Here is a 20,124-nt window from a genome sequence, read left to right as displayed (position 1 = left end):
CCTGTGCAGTGAGCATCTGCCAACTGTGGAGTCAACCATAAATCTGGCTTTTCCTGATTTTTGAATATTTCAGCCTCACAGTTCCAACAGCACTGGGTGGGATCCAATTTGCCTAATTTGGCTGAAACTGTAAGCAGTTGGGCCCAAGGGAGTAATGCAGTCCATGCAGAATCAGCACCTAATGCTCCACAGATTGAAAAAACAGGGGACACCCCTGAAGTCCTGTCACCCACTACCTCTGACACCTGCCAAAGAGAGCAGCAACAAAACAAAAAGGCACAGTTCCAGCATGAGTTTGTTGATCAGAGCTCTCAAATGGGATGTGAAATGACATGACTGGAACACACAGCTCCTCCAGTGAAGGGGAATGACCTAAAGATCAGCCTCTCCCCATCTCTGGCCTCAAAGCTGAGGCACAGCCTGAGCACAAGAGCATCGTTAGTGGGACTGATTCTGATGTTATTAACGAGTTGTGTGGTTCCCCCTGCTCCCACACACTAATTTTAATCCCTTGCTGTACAGCTTGCAGAATGAAAGGTCTCATTAAGTGCCCTGCTTTACACTCCCAATTAAGAGCAGCTCCCGCCCACCGCAGATGGCAGAACGAGCAGCACGTCCAGCCACAAACACTTCTGGGCACAGGCTCCTGATCTGGTCAAGACTCTTGAAAATGAACGATATTTAAAACCAAAGAAAGGTCACAGCATCCTTAAAACAGTCAAGAATCAAGGAGAAAATAGTGATTTGACATATCAAGCCCGAGCTGAGAAGCCTGAAATGCAGTGATTTGCAGAGGGCAGAGCAGTCGCTGCAGTGAATGGGAGCAGTCGTGCATGTGCAGCACAAACGTGTGCCAGCTTTGGGTTTAACAGCCTGGTAATTGTGCTTTGGGTGAGCTGCATGAATAAACCCTGCCTGTTGACAGTGATTAAAGTAACATTTTGTTATCTTTACAAAATGCTCTGTACTTTTCCAGAAGATCACTTGAGGATTTAAACTTTCTTTTTCAACAATACTGTGGCTTCCAACTCAGATTCAAGAAAATCATTAAAATTTCAAATTCCATGGGTGACAGAGGGAACCATGTTTCTTCTCCTTCTCCATGAACTTTTAAATCTGTTGCATCTTTAAAATTACATTTTTAAAAAAATTACATTTTTAGTAAGACAAACAATGTGTTTGGATATTACCAAGTTAGCAAAAAGGTTTCCAGTCTCATTCTGAAAAGAAAATCACAGGCATCTGGCCCTCACAAAAATCTTTTTTACTCATTTGTAACATACAAATGTCTTTGAGTTTTACATTGAGAAAAGCCAGTTTGACAACAGAGGTGTTGTTTCTGTCAGATTTTAAAAAATTTTTAACTGGGTTCTACACTCCTTATCTCTGACAGTTGCCTCTGTGCAGAAAGCTCAGGATATCTATGCATGCATGTATGAATTCTGTACATTCTGTTGTTCTTGCCTACACACAACATGATGCATCTGACTGAGAGCAGTGGTTAAGCAAAAGATGTTAAAATGTTGCAGGAATGACACCGGGATAGGAAAATGTGAAAAATCATCTTTCTCTGGTTTTTTATCCCCCTCTCTGCTGTAGGCCTGGTTTATGATGCAGTGTTACTGCTTAAATTCTTCTCTTGCCTTCTTTTCATACGTCACTGCTGCTGCCTTAACACTTTACCACACAGAAGTTATTGTCCTAGTTTATCCAAGAGGACAAGTGAAATTTATGGAGCAAAGCAGAATCATGGATACAGAATGACAGCTCTGGAAAGTTCTGCACCTGATTTCCATGACAACGGAGACCCAAATACCTCAGAGCACCCCAAAACAAAGAGCAGTGACTTTTAAAGAACTGGATTCAGAAATACCTCACTAAAAGGTGAAAAAGAAAGGGGAAGAGAAAATAAATGGGATTGTGTGAAGAGCAAGGAGACAAGAACCTCTGATTTTCATTTTATAATAGCACTGGGATTCAGGGCACTGTCAGATACAGGCAGCTGCCAGCTTTGCCTATCAGTCCCAATGACCTTCCAAAACCTTCTATTCTGAGCCATTTGTAATGATTTCTCCAAATTTAGTTAGAAGTTAACAAACATTCCTCTGGCATTTCAAACTCCTTGCTTTATAGAAACATTTCCCTGAGGCAGAAATGAGAGGGCACTGCAGGCTTGCCAGGTGTTTAACAGGAAAGTGATGAAGTTCAGGGAGTTATTTTAGAACTCATCATGGGAAACAGAAATCTCCTGTGTTTAAAACCAGTATGAAGGAAGTTCCTTGCTGCTAAAGGAAAAAGGAACATGATTTTGTTGTACAAGATCCCCTGGCAGTACTACACTAAAAAATCACCAAAATTCACACCTTTTAGGTTGAATCCAGCATATCACACAAATCATTAAACTAGAATGTGAAGCCCAAGGAAGCACTGCAGGAGAAGTGTCTTTTCAGAAGTCAACTTCATCATAGATCAATACAAAAATTGCATCACACAGTAAAAAAAAAATAAAAGAAATTTACCTAAGACAAGAATGTTTTGTGCACAATTGTGCTTGCTGGAGTTAGGGTAACCATTTTAGTCCTAACTCCCCTAAAGATACCCCCAAGTGGTTTTATTGTGAGGTTGCTGATGTAAAAGCAGATTAAAATAATTTACCTGAATAAAATTAGAATTTAGTGTTTAATTTATAGAAACTTTCACTATTACACAGTTTTAGTAATTCAGAAGATATTTTAAACCCAAGAAAATAATCTAAGAATGTGAGTGGGAAAAGCATTTGATGGTCTTACTTACACTTGCAAAAATAATGAAATTCATCAGCTTAATCAAGTGTGAAGGAACTGTAAGAAGCCAGTGGAAGAACAGTGAATTTTATCTGAGTTAGGACAATTATTACCTGCAGAATCACCTTGGTTTTGGAACATATTCCTCATCACTTCTCAAGCAGAAAGATGCCATGGGCTTTGTGCCCTTTCTGCTTCATATATGCAACCTTAAGTTTTTTCCATTTTTCTGTTTCTGCAGTAATATGCTACCCACATAAACAAACCCAGAGTTCTCTAAATTCAGCAAAATCAGCAAAAGACAGAGCAGAAGAACAGAACATACCTGCTGATAGAAAAAATTTAGAGTTGGTTTGTCTTCAGTGAACTGGTTTAGAAATCCTTTTGGCAAATACCGAATTCTCAATTCATATCTGCAAAGCAAGAAAAAGAGACTTTTGAGCAGAATTAAAATTGAGATTTCCTCACAACATTCTTAAAAATACAAATAAACTCAAAATAAACTTGGAAAACTAATGGAAAACTTCCTTTTTGATTAGTCAAGAGAACTAAACTGGAATTTATGTGTAACAGACATTTCACAGAGATATTTACAAAGCACTTTAGTAACAGAAGCAAACTTAGAGCCTCGCTGCCTTCTCAGAGCTTCAGAGAGGACCAAGCACCAAGACTTGGAGCAGATAAGCTCCAGATCCATGGGAAAGGAGGCCCCAGATAGGTGACAACAGATGAGCTGCCAGAAGCCCTGACATGACCCCTGGCAACAGCTTTCATCTCTGCTTCTCACATGAGGGACTTAAAACGCTGATCCTGCTGCTCCAGGAGTGACAAACAGTGTCACTCACCAGGGAGCCAAAGGAACAGGACCCTGCTCCTTCTCTGATCCATGCTCCAATATTCACCCCTGGATTTTCCATGGGTTTTGAAGGGATTTCTCTGTAAAAAGGTTCTCTGCTCCCTTATTCATCATCAAGACACATGCAAAAGCCAAACAGTTTTGAACCTGACAGTCATATTTTTAAAGGTAATTCTACACTAGAAGTGAGGGAAATTCAGAATGAGCCTTGACCCACAACCTACACCTAATCTGTATCACTTCTCAAACCTTAACTTCTGCTTTCAGCCCCTAAATTTAGTAATATTTCTTGTCATAAACTTCTGCTTTCAATCCCTAAGTTTAGTATTATTGCTTGTCCTGTGGTAACAGCCTATGGTGTTTGACACAGACTGTTTGCTTCCTCCTCTGACACATTCCTTCAATGAAATTCTGATAATGAATGTCTCCATCCCCTGGGCTGTGCCAACACAGCATATCCTAACACACACTCTTAACAGCACTTCCCAAAGTAAGTATATTTAACAATCTGCTCATGATAAGAGCAAATATTACAACATTTCAATCAGTTGATTTCAGCAGGACAAGAAATTCTTTTCAGCGAGTGATTTGGCTGCCTGTAAGCAAGATTTAAGGAGGATTTGGTAAAAAGTTACTAGGGGTAAGTGCTGCCTAGGATTCCACAGCAAGCAGAACTTGCAATATCCTTATTTACTTAGAATTAATTGAAAAAACACTGTCCTGTTAGAAACCGTTAAAATAAGGAAAAAATTTGGAAATTGTAAATACACACACTGTATACAAACAAAGAATACTAGAATGATGCCTTGTTGTAGTATGACAAGATATTTCCTAAGTCCTGCGCACAGAAAACAGGTTGTTAAATTAAAGAGTGAAATGCAGGAGGCTGAGAACACCTGACAGAGAGTAGATTTACAGTGGATACAAGGGAGAAATATTTTACTCCAAATGTGGTGAGGCCCTGGCACAGGTTGCCCAGGGAAGCTGTGGCTGCCCCATCCCTGGAAGTGTTCAAGCCCAGGCTGGATGGGGCTTGGAGCAACCTGGGATAGTGGAAGGTGTCCCTGCCCTGTCACTGCGTTGGACTCAGTGATCCTTAAATGTCCTTCTCAGTCCAATCCATTCTGTGACACAGGACACAGACACAGATAAACAAAGAAAGACTCCAAGTCTTTTAAGACAAACTTTCACAGGTTACTCTCATATGTAAGGGAACATAGAATCACCTTCTATTGCTGATCAGCCTTTACATTTCATGATCCCCAGCAGATAATTGGTTATTCACTAGAATTTAGGTATCAGCCAAATTGTACCTGCCGGTGTTTATGTGTCAGGGAGAGAAGGCGGCACAAGCACCCTGTCCAGAAAAGCAGAACCTCTCCGGTTTTTTATTCTGCCATATCCACTAAAATCTACTGAACACAACTGCAGAGACTGACAGGGAATAAAACAACTCTGTATAAAAGACTTCCTTCTTTTTGGGGGGCTCTATAATCCAGTGCGTTTTAGAATGACAGAATCATTAAGGTTGGAAAAGACCTTTAAGAACTTCAAGTCCAACCATCAACCCAGCAGCACCACCATGTTCACCACTAAAGGGGGTCCTCAAGTACCAAATCCACACTTTCTTTGGAACACTTGCAAGGATGGTTACTCCACTGCTTTCCTGGGCAGCGTGTTCCAGTGCTTGACAATCCTTTCCATTAAGAATTTTTTTCTAATATCCAACCTAAATCTCTCCTGCAGCACAAATACAGAGAGAAGCAGCTAAAGAAGCAAAGGAGGCTCAGGGGAGACCTTACTACTCTCTAAAACTCTCTACAGGAGAATGTAGCTAGGTAGGGGTCAGGCTCTTCTCCTAAGCAACAAGTAATAGGATGAGAAGAAACCATCCCAAGTTGCACCAGGAGAGGTTTAGAATGAATTATAGATCAGAAAATTGGATATTCAATATCAGAACAAATTTCTTCATGGGCTGTCAGAGATTGGAAGAAGCCGCTCAGCAAAGTGGTGGCATCACATCCCTGGAGGGATTTAAAGTAGGTGTGGCACTTGGGGACATGGTTTAGTAGTGGCCTTGGCAGAGTTGGGTTAATTGCAGGGCTTGATGACTTTAGAGGTGTCTTCCAGCCCAAATGATTCTGTCATTCTAGGATGCAGAACGCCATTACTCTCTGGGATTTAAAAAAAAAGGCAAAAACAAAACACAAAAACAACAACAAAAAAAACCAAACAAAACCCAAACCAAACAAAAAAAATTACACAAAAAAAGGAAACCAACAAACAGAGGAGAATCCATCTCTCTCCTTTACAGGGACTTGTCTTCTTAACTGATCAGCCATGGAAGTGCTGCTTCTTGCAACAGGATCTCATGAGAAAATCAGGTAAGGCAAAGCAGCTCAGCTGGGCCAGTGACTGTGAGTGACCTTCATTAGCTATTTATAACCTCATCTCTGCCTGTGGGAATGAAGGAGCTGACTTCCAAAGGCCAACACAAGGATGGGCTCAATTTTCAATATCCTCCACATTGACTGGCTTTGAAATGCAGCCAACTGACAAGGATGACATGTCCCTTTCTCACAAACCAGGTCTGCTCTCAGAGCAAGCATCTCAGCTGATGATCACTCCCCTTATGTGTGATAAGTTATTCCTGGAAGATCACCACTCTGCTTCTGCAAGCACTACCAGGGCAGCTGATGGAGACAAAAGAAAAAGGATGATCCAACTCTTAATAACTTGTGCCACTGAAAGAAATAACCTTGCCAATTCCAACCCTACCTCCAGCAGGCTCTGATTCCGTTCACATCAACAGCAAAGTAACCAGAACAGAGAAGATGAGAACCAAAGGGGCAGACAAAGGGGAAGTCTTGTGTGACTTTAATGAACTGAACCAGCTCACTGCAGCTCATAGAAGTATTAAGGCTCACAGAAGGAAAGTAAAAGGACTGGATAACTGGAAACCAGAGAAGAGAGAAGACAGAGTGCAGCAAGGAGAGGGACAGGTCTGTTATATCAACTTGGTCAACTCATTAAACCATCCCACAGGTGATCTGGCCTTGTACCTGTGCCAGGGCTTTTGAATCACAGTCACCAAAACTCACAGCCCAGGACTGCTGAGCACTGGGGTGGCTCCTGCCTGTCAGAGCCACAGCATGGATGTCACCTGGTCACAGGGACCTGCTCCACAAACCCCAAGCACAGAGCTAGGAGGTGTCTGCCCTGTGGGGAACAGGGTGCTCCAACACACACAACTTGTTATGTGAACCTCCTGATATTCTTTTGTGTGACACAAAACGCCAGTGAAAGGAACAGTGCTCTGGCACAGAGGGTTTTGTCAGAGGCATGAAGGAGAGCAGCTGTGCCTGCTGCTCAAGGCTCAGTATTCGCACCAACCCTCATCCTTTTTTGTATCTATGATTTAAGAGCCCACATCCTGCTAACCCTGGCTCACCCGGCTGGGTGATGGATTTTACCCTGGTAACTTTTGTGTGCAACCTACTGACAATTCCTGTAACTTCTAGTACCTGGATTAGTCCAGAAGAATTTCAAGATGTAATTTCTGAACACTATGAATACACAAACCTTTAATTTGGATGATAAAAACAAAATAATAACATGAGGTATTTGGTGGTTTACTAACACTATGGGAAGCTTTTAATTTAAGAACCATTCCAAGACTACCTCCCCTTTAGTAATCTAAATATTTCTACAAGTACTGTCATATGATCTTAGACACTTTGTGTTCTGGCATTACAAATATGACAGCAGCATTTTGATTATGCACAGCAAATCTCTCTGGGTTTAAAAGGTATGTCAGGCTGCATGTATTTGATAACATACTAAATGACACTTGGAAAGGTATTGAATAATTTACACCTTATCATAGCTCTTTCATGAGCATTTTACACAATTCCTTTCCACAAGCTTCAAAACAATATCTAACTTTGTTTTTAAAACCAATTAAATGTGTTCTGCAATGTGTACCATGCAAGTTGCATTGCCTTACAAAAATGGAATTGACACTGGTACACAAGGTAACAAATTTCCACAGCATAAATTCTTCACATCTCACCCACCACTTGATAACACCACTAATCACAGAAAAGGATTCAAGAATCTCCTCCTTTCTAAGGTGTGATTTCACAATATTATCAATGAAAGGGAAAATACCTGTGTAGATCACTGAAACAACAAAATATAACATGCATAAAAGAGAATATGCAACATTCTTGAAACACAGGTTTAAAATATTTCTAATTTCTTTGAATTTGTGGGATTTGTTAAAATTGGGACCCCAAAGAGAACTTACAAACTGAATATTGCCAAATGAGACATCTGCTAGAATATAATAACTCCACTTGTGAGAAATTATTGACTATTTACAATACTTTTGCAGAAGGTTTGTGCATCCTTTAGAACAACCAGCAACTTCATCACAATTGTGGTTATGAACATAAACCACAGAAATAGATGCACAACACTCCTGTGGAACAAGTAAGCACATTAATCTATCCTTTGGTTTAATCTCAATTTGGTTTATTGATATTTTACAACTCTGAGCTCCTCATTTTCTCTAGTAGACTACTGTGTCCTTCTGCAAATAAATTTTAGTTTCCTCTTGTCTTTCTACCAGCAAAGTGGAGAGAGTTTCCTTCCTTCCTGTCCTGAGTGGGTATCACCAGCTTAGCCTCCTAAAAAGCTAAAGAAACTTAGATTATGCCACTTCTTTTAATCAACTAACCAGCATCATGAAAAACTTCAGCAAATGTGCCCAGGCTATGAAAAACCCCAAAATTCTGCAATTATCTTTCTACTGTGCATTGCTCCTGGTTTAACTTGAGAAGATCACAGTCAGAAGGAAGGCAGATGCCACTTACTGCTCTGGGTCTCAATATAAGAAAGTTTAACAACTGAGAGGTTTTTCAAAAGCAGAGGGATAAAATTATTTCTGACTGCATTTCACTCTTTTCAAACCACATTTCTCCTGCTCAGTCTATAAATAAGTATAATCACTATTTAACAATATCCTTTTGGCTTTATTTAAATAACAAGATTCATCCTTTTAAAACTGCAGCCATGTGCTTATACCACAACTAGGAATACCATTCTTTTCCTAAAACTTTTAAGCATGACAAAACTTGCAGATTCCAGCACAAATGACTAAGAGATTTCTGTTCCTATTTAATGCTTCCTCTAAATCCCAGGTTTCTCTTCAGTTTGCAGGAAACCCCTTACAACAACAAAAACCTCTTAAAGCAAACAAAACATTGTTCACAGCTTTTAGTGAGGAATTTGGTGAGTTTATTTCCCCCCATTCTACCAGCTCTATTCCACTACAAGATCTTAGTAAATTAAATCACAGAGTATTTTTTAAAATAAGACAGGAAGACTTATATGACTGACATTGAACAGAGTTACATTCTTACTTCCATTCTTCTGGAGGGTGGGCTAGTTCAAATTTCTCTCTCACACTGGACACCCCCATGTCCAGGTGCAGCCAGTGAACCTCCTCAGACTGCAGGTGGCTGAGCCGTAATCCATAGCAGGCCACATTCTTCACTTTCTGACTGTCCACAATCTTCTGAATTATGCCCTAAAACAGAGAAATACACACTCCTTACAAGCTGTAAAATACAATAATTTTACATATATATATTTTAATTTTAAATATTACCATGTAATACCCTACACAAAATACTAAGCAGCACATAGGTAGTGACTTTGTTAAAAATACTAAACATACTTTATTGTAAGCCATTTTTTCTTTCACACAACCAGTTATAATTGCTGAAGTTTTACCAGCATGACTTCAGAAAACATCAATAAATATGTTCAGTGCATTTTATCAGATTCAGGCCAGCATTTCCTCTATGTAAAACAGAATAACATAAAAGCCAATATTTCAAAAGCAGGTTTGTGGATGAAAGCAAGATGCATTAGTTCAAAAAGCCCACCAGCAGTGTTTAAAGTCACTCTCCATCAAGAACCAGAAAATCATCTTGGACTTTCATCCTCTTCAATGCCCCAACAGCCAGGATTTCATAGGTCACACCACAGCCCTTGGGTTTCCTTCCCCCTCCTCCCCTGACTTATTTGAGATTCAGCAGAGATCTCTTATAAAACCAGGCAAGAGACAATTATTTAGGAACATTCTCAAACCCAATAAATGTTGTTTGCCCCGAGGTAAATTCCAGAGTTTAAAGATCTCTTGCCCAAGAAAGGAGTCTTTTACATAAACAGGCCTTTGCTTCTGTGACTAGAATGGTCTGAAAATTTCCTACTGAAAAGAATCATGCAGGTACACACACACACAGAGATGCAGGCAGAGATGCACAAGGGATTCTTGCTCAGAATTCCAACAAAACCTCAGCACATAACCAGTGCAAGTTCTACAGGAGCCAGAGGTGACCTTCTGCAGTGAGTTAGGTGAGAGGGGTTTCTATAGGATGGTGCTGTCAGCCTGGAGACAAGGAGGCTCAGGGGGGCACTAATGCTCTCTTTAAGGCCCTGACAGGAAGGGGAAGCCAGGTGGGGCTCAGACTCTTCTCCCAGGGAACAAGGGACAGGATGAGAGGAAATGGCCCCAAGCTGCACCAAGGAAGGTTTAGATTGGGTATTAAGAACAATTTCTCCACTGAAAGAGTAAAAGCCTTGGAACTGGCTGGCCTGTGGAAGTGGTGGAGTCATCAGGCCTTGAAGTGTTCAAAAACCACTTGAGGACTGTGTTTAGTGGTGAACTTGGTGCTGGGCTCAGAGCTGGATCCGATGACCTAAGCAGTCTTTCCCAACCTAAATGATTTTGTGATTGCTTACCAAAATTTATTGTTTTATACCCCAAAGAAAATGTTTAAAACCCTGATTCTGCAAAGTAAGCAAGCAGAAAACTAACTGCAAAAAGAGAACTAAGAAAGCACTAAATCTGAATAGAGTGGGAAGATGACACATGTAGGAGTGGAATCATGCTGTTGGTGAGGTGATATCAAGCTGTTAAATCAGCTCACACATCTCCTCAAACTGCAACCTTTAAATAATCCCTCAGAAGCAACACAGTGCACAGAGAAATGTAAAACAAAATTCTTTCAAGCCTACAGGAAGGAAACACAAGCCATGTTTAGTAAGCTCATGGAGACTGAGTTAGAAGAGGCTCCATCAAGCCCAGCAGGACCCTGTGCCCAAGAGCAGCAATGTGAGCACCCTCAGAAGCATCTTTTTGGTTCAGAGCCTGCAGTGCCCCAAATTTCCCTTATCTCCCAATCCTGGGGTTGGACACAGGGCAAAGTGGAGGGCGAGCCCAGACCTGAAGGAAGACGGACAGCAGCAGAGCAAGCAGGAAGCTTGCAGAGGCTGGTATTGTGTGGGAGGGAAACTTCACAACACTGTGGGCAAATCCAAGTTTTCAGGCAGCTGGCAGCAGCACAGACTCACCAGCCACAGCCTGTCCCGACAGCCAGAAGGTGCCTGAGCCGCTGGGAACAAAGGTCTGAAGCAAAGGAGCAGCTCCCTGCAGGCTCCTCGGGAAAACAGCTCAAGGAGGAAGCAGAGAGGCCACAGATGGGTGCCAGGGATGAGGCAACACCAGGCAAGCACAAGGGAACACTTCCCCCAAGTGCTCTCCTAACCCCAGCCTATTTTTATCCCAGTGGATTTCCCAAGCCAAGCATTGTTTCTGTCATTCATCAGCCTACAGTGAAACTCTTCCAATTACTCATCCTGTCTCCTCTTCAAGCACTTCACTTTTTGCAACCTTCCCCAGCAATTCCAAAGGTCTGTTATCAGGTCAGTGAACAGGTTTTAAATGTGCATTTAATGTAAATTGTTTAAGTTTGTTTCTTGCCTGCATTTGAGGCTCTTTGTATCACAAACTACAAAGGAGAGCAGTTGCCTGTATCCCTGGAAACACACACCACCACCAAGTACTCTCAGAAGAGACTGAGGCATATTTAACCTCTTCTTCACCCAAAGGACAAGCTCTGCTTAGTCAGTAAAGCCTCACATTTTAGCATCTCATCCAAAGGGAATGGTGCCAGCTTCTCTCTATGCAAACAGAGGAGATTCACTCATTTTCATCCCTCCCTGCACCCTGCACAGAGCATGCAGCATACAGCATTACAGTTCTGAAATCCATCCCTCCCCCATCTCTGACACAGTCAGTTGATAATGAAAATGGAGGTATGTGTTCTCAGATGATAGTTATGCCTGCTGTGATAAGAAATGGTTTTGGAAAGGGAAAAATTATGGTAAAATTATTTATGACCACAAACTACTGAGAGAACTGATTCATAAGGCTCAGCTGAAACCATTAGTGCTTACTCAGGAAAGAATCAAGATGGACATTTCAGACCCTCTCCAGTCCTCAGGCTGGATTTCACAAGGACTGAAGAAGCCAGGTGTCCTAATTCCCAAATTAAGCAAGATTTTAAACCTTTTTTGTATCATCAATCAAGTCTAAATTTATTGATCTAAATCATCAATCACAGAATCTAAAATCAAAAATAGACATATTTTCTGATTTATGTAAGAAGGGTGAGGTATGCAGTGAGGTAGTTGTTGTCAGCCCAAGAAAACAACGAGCAACAATTAGTACATGCTGCAACTCAAGAAAAAGCACAAACACTAAGGAGACAGCAGAACAGGTGTACAGGAGGTCAAGTACAAGTGTTGGAAAATACATTCTAAAAAGCCATGTATTGTCAGGAAGGAAGAAGTGGTGCTTTATGTGAACAAACACATCAAGTGCTTCTCTTTTCTGTTGTTTAGGAAAGCTGCAGAGCTCATTCCAGGTGCTATCAACTCGCAGTCAGAACCAAAAACTGGAGAAATAAGGAAACATGGTGATTTAGACAGTCAAAATGGTGTCTAGTAAAACATTTATTTGCTTATATAATTTTTTATTAATAAACCAGACGATTTGAATTCTAAAACATTTAGAGCCACACATTTAGTCCCATCAGGAGAACCCAGCACAGAACAGGGAGCCTCATCCAGCCCCAGGGACTTGCCCAGCCCTGGCTGCTCTTTATAAACATTCCAAGATTAATCCCCAAGGCTTGCACTGGCACTGCAGGCAGCATCAGGTCAGTGCATTTAACTCCCATCAGTAGTAAATAACATGTTCAGCCTCCTCAGGTCCTGGGCAAGCTCCACAGAGCCAGTGGGGACTCCTGGAGTGTCCAACAAAGCCACTGCCATCACCCCAGGCTGGGTGACAGCCTCTGAGGAGCCCTGCCAGAGCAGCCTGATGCTCTGTGTGGCACTGATGAGAATGTTTCATCAGAAGTTTCCAGACAAACAACTTAACTGCTTAACCACTGCACAATAGCAACTCCAGCATCCTGCTGAGACATGTCACCACAATCCTCCAGCTGGAAGCACAGCCAAGGAAATCTGAAATCTCTCCAGATTCTACTGCAACCAGCACCTCAGGAAACTCCTCAGAGGGATTGCTGAGTGGAAAAAACCAGGTAAGGACCAGCAGTTTCAACCTGACCACAAACTCCTGACCTCAAATTAATACCTGTTAGAGAGCTTGACTCCAGCAGAAACCTAATCCAGAATGAGATTTCACTTTGGGTACAGGGGATCCATCCCTACATGAATATAAATTGCTATGAGGAGTTTTCATGTGTCTGTGAGCAGCTTCCTACAACTGCAAGGCAGTCACACAATCAGCTGCCACTCGAATGTGGTTTACTGGAATCACTTTGATTTTAATTAAGTTTCTGAAGCTGACATTTACATTCTGAACATAAAATAGACTAGTGCAGCTGAGCAAGAGACAGTGGGAAGCCTTCAGAGGAATTTCTTATCAATAACAGGCAAGAGATAGGTGACCTTTCACTCCCTTTATCCCAGAGAGAAGAAGAAAAAGGCAGAAACCTGGATAGCAGGTTTTTCTTCATGTAGAAACCTGGATAGCACTCATTTTTACTCATTTGTCCAAAGAAACACAGATCTGCATCACAGCTAATTTAAAAAATAGATTAATATTTGCCCTAAATTAGGAGAATGTGCCCAAAATTAGAATTTACAGTACAGTATATTTAGGAGAATGTTGAAAAATCAAGACAGACCAGAGAAAGGCCGAAGGGCACACAGTACCCTTGGCTCTCCCAGTATGTATCAATAACACTTTGCTTCTGTAAATGAGTCAAAATGAATTGACTGCTTGTAATTTAACAAGACTGATGTGCTACTATGAATAAATGGAAGACAGAATAATATACTCCCAGTGTGACTACAAACCTAATTTCCTTATTTAGTTGGAAGGACAAAGTTTCTTGCACCAGTAAAGGTCTTTAAGTAGCAGCTCTGACATAGGCACAGCATGCTAATGTTTGTGCAGCACTTCAAAGATGTCAAACACTATTTATATATCAAGTATTGCAACTCCCGATGACAGATTTATATGGGGGGCTTAAATGAAAAGCTGAACAAAAGTAAATGGCAAAGGTCTGATGAAAATTAATTTATCATTTCCATACAGGAGAATGTGCCCACTATACCAAAATCTGGGCTGTCCTCTGATAACACTGACAGTCAAAGCACAAAGCCCACATTCCTCTTTTCTCATTCCTGCGCTTATCCAGCAAGCACATTTGTGTATCAAATGATAAACAAGACTGGAAACTGATGGGGCTGCACAAGAACTCTGCCCCTGAAGCCCAACAAGTTCATACTGAAAGCACAGCCTGCAGACAGGTTTGTCCTGCTGGCCAGGATCCTGTCACCATCCCAGCACTGAGACACCTCAGCCCAAGCAGCACATCCACCCAAGAGCCTCAGAGCCTTTCACATTCAACCATGCTCACATCTGTCACCCCAAATACCTCTCACACCCACACAGAATCCCACAGGGAACCTTCCAAGCACACCCTGATAGCACTGACAGGGCAGAGCTGCTACAGCCCTGCTTTCCAGTCTTCTTGCATTAATCAGCACTTTTCTGATCCTACTGCACACTTCCCAAATTAATGCAATGCTGTTTGAAAAGCTGACAATAAATTTAGTTTTGAGTGTGGGCAGCAGGTGAGGGAGGGCATTCTGCCCCTCGGTCCCCTCTGGTCAGACCCCACCTGCAGAGCTGCATCCAGCTCTGGGGGCCCAGCACAGGAAGGACATGGAGCTCCTGGAGCAGGTCCAGAGGCCACCAAGACCATCAGAGAGACGGAGCAGCTCCTCCATGGAGCCAGGCTGGGAGAGCTGGGGCTGCCAAGGCTGGAGAAGAGAAGATCCAGGGAGAACTTAGAGCCCCTTCCAGTGCCCAAAGGTGCTCCAAGAGAGCACGAGAGGGACTTTCTGCAAGGGTGTGAAGTGACAGGATACAGGCTTTAAATAGAAAGAGAGAAGGTTTAGGTTAGATTTATGAAATTCTTTTACAATGAGGGGGTAAAACACTGGACCAGGCTGCCCAGGGATGTGTGGATGCCCCATCCCCAGAAACACTCAAGGCCAGGTGAGACTGGGCTCTGAGCAACCTGATCTAGTTCAGAATGTCCCTGCTCGTTGCAGCAGGGCTGGAATAGACAACCTTTAAATGTCCTTTCTAACCCAGATTTTTCTGTGATTCTATATTTCACTACTCCCTATCCTCAGATGCTCTGGCAAAGCCTAAGAGCCCCCTTGGATCCAGTTTTTGTACAGTTAAACACTGATGCAGGATGTTGACTTGAAGCCATCTACAGATCTAGATGTTTTCAGAAAAATGTCAAAGGGCTATTGAGATTAGGTTTAAAATCTTATTTTGCATGTGTGTCTTACCTAAGGGTATCGAGTATTTTGCACAAGTAAAACAGCCATTTCAAAGCCCAAGGGTACTTCTGTCTTAGTATACTGATTATCACTATACCATACACCTTTTTGCTTACATTTCAAGATTCAAAATTTTGAATTCTTGCCACTTTTCTCAGGTTCTCAGAAGGGAGGCACCTACAAAGTAACAATACAACCATGCCTTGTTATCTGGTACAATTCATGCAGGCACACAGCAGAGAAAAGGAAAGAAAAAAGGTAAATCACACCAATTTTCTAGCTCTTATACTAGACCAGAAATTATTTTATACGTTTTTTTACACACATCTATTTGATGTTTGAATGGCTGCACTCTAGTTTGCTTCTATACATCAAATAATTCCACTGCCTCAAAGCACATATATCACTGTACACACACAGAAATGAGATTTGAATATGCAACCATTGCTGTAAAGAGCTGACTTCACCAAAAATATTAATCCAGCTTTGAGTCCTGCCAGCACTCACAGCCTCTTTCCACAGAGCTTTGTGTGACCAAGCTGCTCCCCCATTACTAAATCTAGTAAAAATCTATTTTAAATCTAGTAGGAATCTATTTTAAAAGAAAAACCCAGTAGATAAAAACTCATCCAATTAATATATTTGCATCTCCTTTACAGACTGGAGTAGAAACACCAGAGCAGCTCCACCCCATGCCCATTCTCCTACAACTCTTCAAGCTTCTGGCTTGGGAGGAACTGAGCAGCAATAAAGCACATCTGGCCATTCCACAGCTGGGCAGCAGAGAGTTCAGGATCAGCATTGTGCAGGCCAGATCTGCTCCAGAGTAGCCACAGTAGATGCCTGGCACCTTTTGTCCAGATATTGGCTCTAAATAACACAGGTTTGAAAAAGGAGACTTGGAGGTGAGTGGGTGGAATCACATCTGGCACTGAGGCTGGACTGACAAGCCTCTTGCCCTTTTTCTGAACAGGCAATATCCTTCTTGGGAAATGCTTGGAAACCAGGAATGCTGCTGAGGATGACAAGGGATGTTCATCAATAAGGCTTTAATACTCTGTCCCCTCAGTGCCAGCATAAACAGGCATTTCCTTTCTCCCCCCAGCCTTTTCAGCTGTGTCAGGGTGCAAGACAATGCAGCTAACAAGATTACAGAACTGATCTGGATTTGCAACAACAGCAAAACAATCATTCATTTAAACTGGGATGAGTTTGCCAAAACAGTCACACCACCTGTGCCAGCACAGCTACGATGGCAGCATGAGAAAACAAACAGCAAGAGGGAGCTGGCCCAGCTGCCAATGAAACTTTACCAGGATAACATTTGAATTTCAGACCTTTGCATTGCAGGATCTTCCCATTCCTCCACCACAAACTAGATCTCCACTCAAACATTCTGCTCTCTTGCACCAATAGGGGAAAGTACAGCATAGACTGAATGGGAGAGGCAAACAGGACAGAAGATGCAACACAGGAACACAGTAACAGCTGAATTACTGCTCAGTGAAGACCCAGCTGAGTGTGCTTCAGCCCTTCCCCTAAAGCACTCAGCTTAGGGAACAGACCAGAGTACACAACCTTCCAATCTGCACATGTGCCTTCTACCTGGGAGGAGTAAGGTTTTGCAGGTGGACAGGGAAGCTGAGCAATTTGCTCTGGTCTTTTTGCAAATGGGATGGGATGTAACCAATGCTCCTTGCATTTAGGGTTTTTTAAAGTTAGATAATGTCCTTCCCCTTAGTTAATGTACTTCTTAAATTCAGCTTTTTGAGTTCTTGTTCTGTCAACATTAAGGAAGCTGACATTTCAAGGTGGTACTGCATAGAAAAGGAAGAAAAGGACATTTGGATTGTGACCAGGTTAAGAGAACCCTAAACATTACCTTTACTTGTTCAAGAGCTCTAACCATGCTTCTCTCCAACTACAAAAATAAGGACCAATCTGACAGGTTAAAAGTTTTAATTCTATCTCTATCCAGCTTAGGTTTTAGACAGTATAAAAAATTTTGAAGGAAAAAAACCTTTCTGATAATCAATATACAACACATCTCTGGCAATAACCTGGTTTGAGATTTGTAGTTGTTATTTCCACATAAAACACATCTTTACTTCGCACAACTAGTAGTTAAAAATCATAGACAAGCTTTAAAGGCTACAAGTTTTAAAAAAGGTGTAATTGATGCAAGCTGGGCACCTCTGGGGTGGAGAAGGAGACTGCACAGAAGATCTGCACTTCATAAAAAGTCACCTGTAAGACTCACACAAGGTTCCCCAATGCCCATTTTCTAAAAATCCCAGATCTTCTCTACCCATTCAATCTGCTACAAGCATTGCAGGTTTTTTTTCCTTTCTCCTTAATTCTGCTTCAACCACATCTGAAAACAGAGGTGATTTTCTCCTAAGTGCTGATCAACACCCAGTGACAGTGTTGACTTTCAGTGTGCACTTGAGACCAAAAAATTCCATCTCAGCAGCACCCACCTCCTCACATGCCACACCTGAGGCTGTGAGCAGGGCACAGAATGCCCTGCATTCCCTCCAAGCCCCAAGCCTGGAAATCCCTTTGTGCACAAACATCCAGACACCACATCCAAACAAACCATACCAAGATAAACAAGGAAGATAAACAACTTTTCTTCCCCTGGCAAATGTTTGGCTGTGTCTGCATACACATTCACAGGAGGAGACCACTGTTTGCACATCCATAAAAGCCTTTTCTTTCTTTTGGAAATGAAGCATGTCTTCAGTATTACACCAAAGAAAAAGAGGGTAATGAGAGCATGCCAGTTCTTTGAAATCCAAGAAAGCAGTTCCCAGAATTGAGAAGCTGCTCTTGCATCCACTGCAGAGCACAGCCTTCATCCCTCTGAGGAAACAGCAGTCTTTGAGGGACTAAATCCATCCAGAATAAGCAGAGGTGCACAGCCCAAAGTTCTCCTCAAAGCAAAGCCTACGTGGAGCCACACTGCTGTCTGGGTGAAAGACATTTTAAAACAAACAGCAAGGAAATCACAGCCCAGCCTCTTAAGGGATTTCTACAGAAAGCTGAGTTCTGTTCATATGAACTTTTACACCTAAATTTTAATGAAAAATGTTTACCCTTATGACCAAGGAATTGCATAGAAGGTATACAGCTAAATCACTGTTTCTACTCTACACTCTAGGATATTGTATCTTTGTTTTCCTCCTTTTTTAATTATTTTTTTAAGAGGAAAAGGCCTTTTTATTGCTGGTTTGACTCTCAAACATATCCCTCATTCACAAAGGCAAACTGCACTTTGTTAGAAACAGAAGATGTTAGGAATCACAAATCAGGAAAGAAAATTCCAACTTTACTTTCCCTGGGTAGATTCCATAAAATCCTCTGGCTTTAGCAGCAGAAACACCTTTAATTGGCTCATCTGGACATTTCTGACTAAGTCTCACTCCTAACACTGGAAATTTACCCCAAATACTGGAAATGTTGCCCAGCTATCACCAGCAGCTGTGCTGACCAGGGAGCAGCCATGGAAGACTTTATTTCTTTTCCTTTGAATGGCAGAGCTGTCCCAAAGACATTCACCTTGGAATATTCCTTCAGAGCTCCTTGGAAACAACCCCAGCTCCAGTCCCCTCCCTCAGGCTGTAATTCAGAAGAAATGGCAGAGTCTCCTCCACAAAAGGAGGCATAAAAACCTTACAGGCTATTTTAATCTTAAATTATTCAGCTTGGTCGAACAGCAGTCATTCCAATGGAATGTAGGCTTGTACTCCAACAAGGGTTTACTGTTTCTAAAATAAATGTCATGGTAATACATCAGTGCTAGACCTTTACTACCTGCACATTCACATTCAACAGTCACTGTCCCAGTTGCACAAAATAACAAAAGAAAGACATTTGCTAAAAGAAGGAAGTTTAACAGCAACCTATCAAAACAATACAAAATTCCCACTCTTTTGGAAACATCCATCCAATTAAAATACATGTAAAAATTAAAAATTAAGGCAAGCCTCAAGTAACTGCTACATGCCTGTTCTTTTGATCCTGCTTTTATTAAAAAATGGCATATTCTTGCTTTTAAAAACAATATAAAACTGTCAACTGAACTCAGCACTGAATTTCTTAGCAACTCCAAGTTTTGTATCCTTAAAGTCCATAACCACAGGTATTCCTGAGCTGGAAAAAAAGAGACTTAATATCTGCTTTTGTTTTCCAGGGTTTTACATACTTCTCTGGAAAGACAGCCTCCATTTCAAGTACCACATTAAGAGCCCTGGACATTTATCCACAGGAGAGGTTTGCAAGGTTAAAAACATACTGAGACATAGTTTTGTTCCTCTTGTACCAAATAATGCACTTTATGAAACAAATCAATCAGATTAGAGATAGCAAACCATTAATACTTAAGTCAAGGAGCAAAAACATTTCAAGTGGCACCCAAAAAAACTTCACTCCACATAAAAAAATGTATGCAATTGATGACAATGATTCCTGTTGCTGAACCTCTGATCTGTCCATTCACTACATTATCCCTAAACACAGACAGGAGCTTACTGAATTGCCAAGAGACAGATTTCCTGACCATCACCAATGAAAATCCCTGGATTTCACAGGTCTGTGTTCAAGATCACAAGACCTCCCCCACTGAGGAATTCTCTTGGGCCTTTGCACATGCAGCCATGCTAGGAAATAAACAGTGAAAAGGGAGATAAACATTCAAAAATCTTCATTTTTTAAAATTAATTTTATTTTCTTTTG

At 41.5% G+C, this 20,124-nt stretch overlaps 1 protein-coding gene across 8 annotated transcripts in view; it reads right to left on the bottom strand.

Annotated features, from left to right (window-relative positions):
* Positions 1-20,124, bottom strand: part of PTK2 (protein tyrosine kinase 2) — a 188,316-nt gene that overhangs the window by 85,402 nt on the left and 82,790 nt on the right. For all 8 annotated transcript variants that reach the window (XM_054295768.1, XM_054295777.1, XM_054295724.1 and 5 more), the window contains 2 exons: positions 9,066-9,232; positions 3,109-3,196 (listed from right to left, as the gene is read on the bottom strand). In XM_054295768.1, coding sequence (XP_054151743.1) covers positions 3,109-3,196; positions 9,066-9,232 — 255 coding nt within the window. The remainder of the gene's footprint in view (positions 1-3,108; positions 3,197-9,065; positions 9,233-20,124) is intronic.

This window comes from Melozone crissalis, unplaced genomic scaffold, assembly GCF_028551555.1.
Source record: "Melozone crissalis strain CALT ecotype California unplaced genomic scaffold, PUWL_Pcris_2 ptg000002l_1, whole genome shotgun sequence".
NCBI lineage: Eukaryota > Metazoa > Chordata > Aves > Passeriformes > Passerellidae > Melozone > Melozone crissalis.
This window is presented reverse-complemented; position numbering and strand designations above follow the sequence as displayed.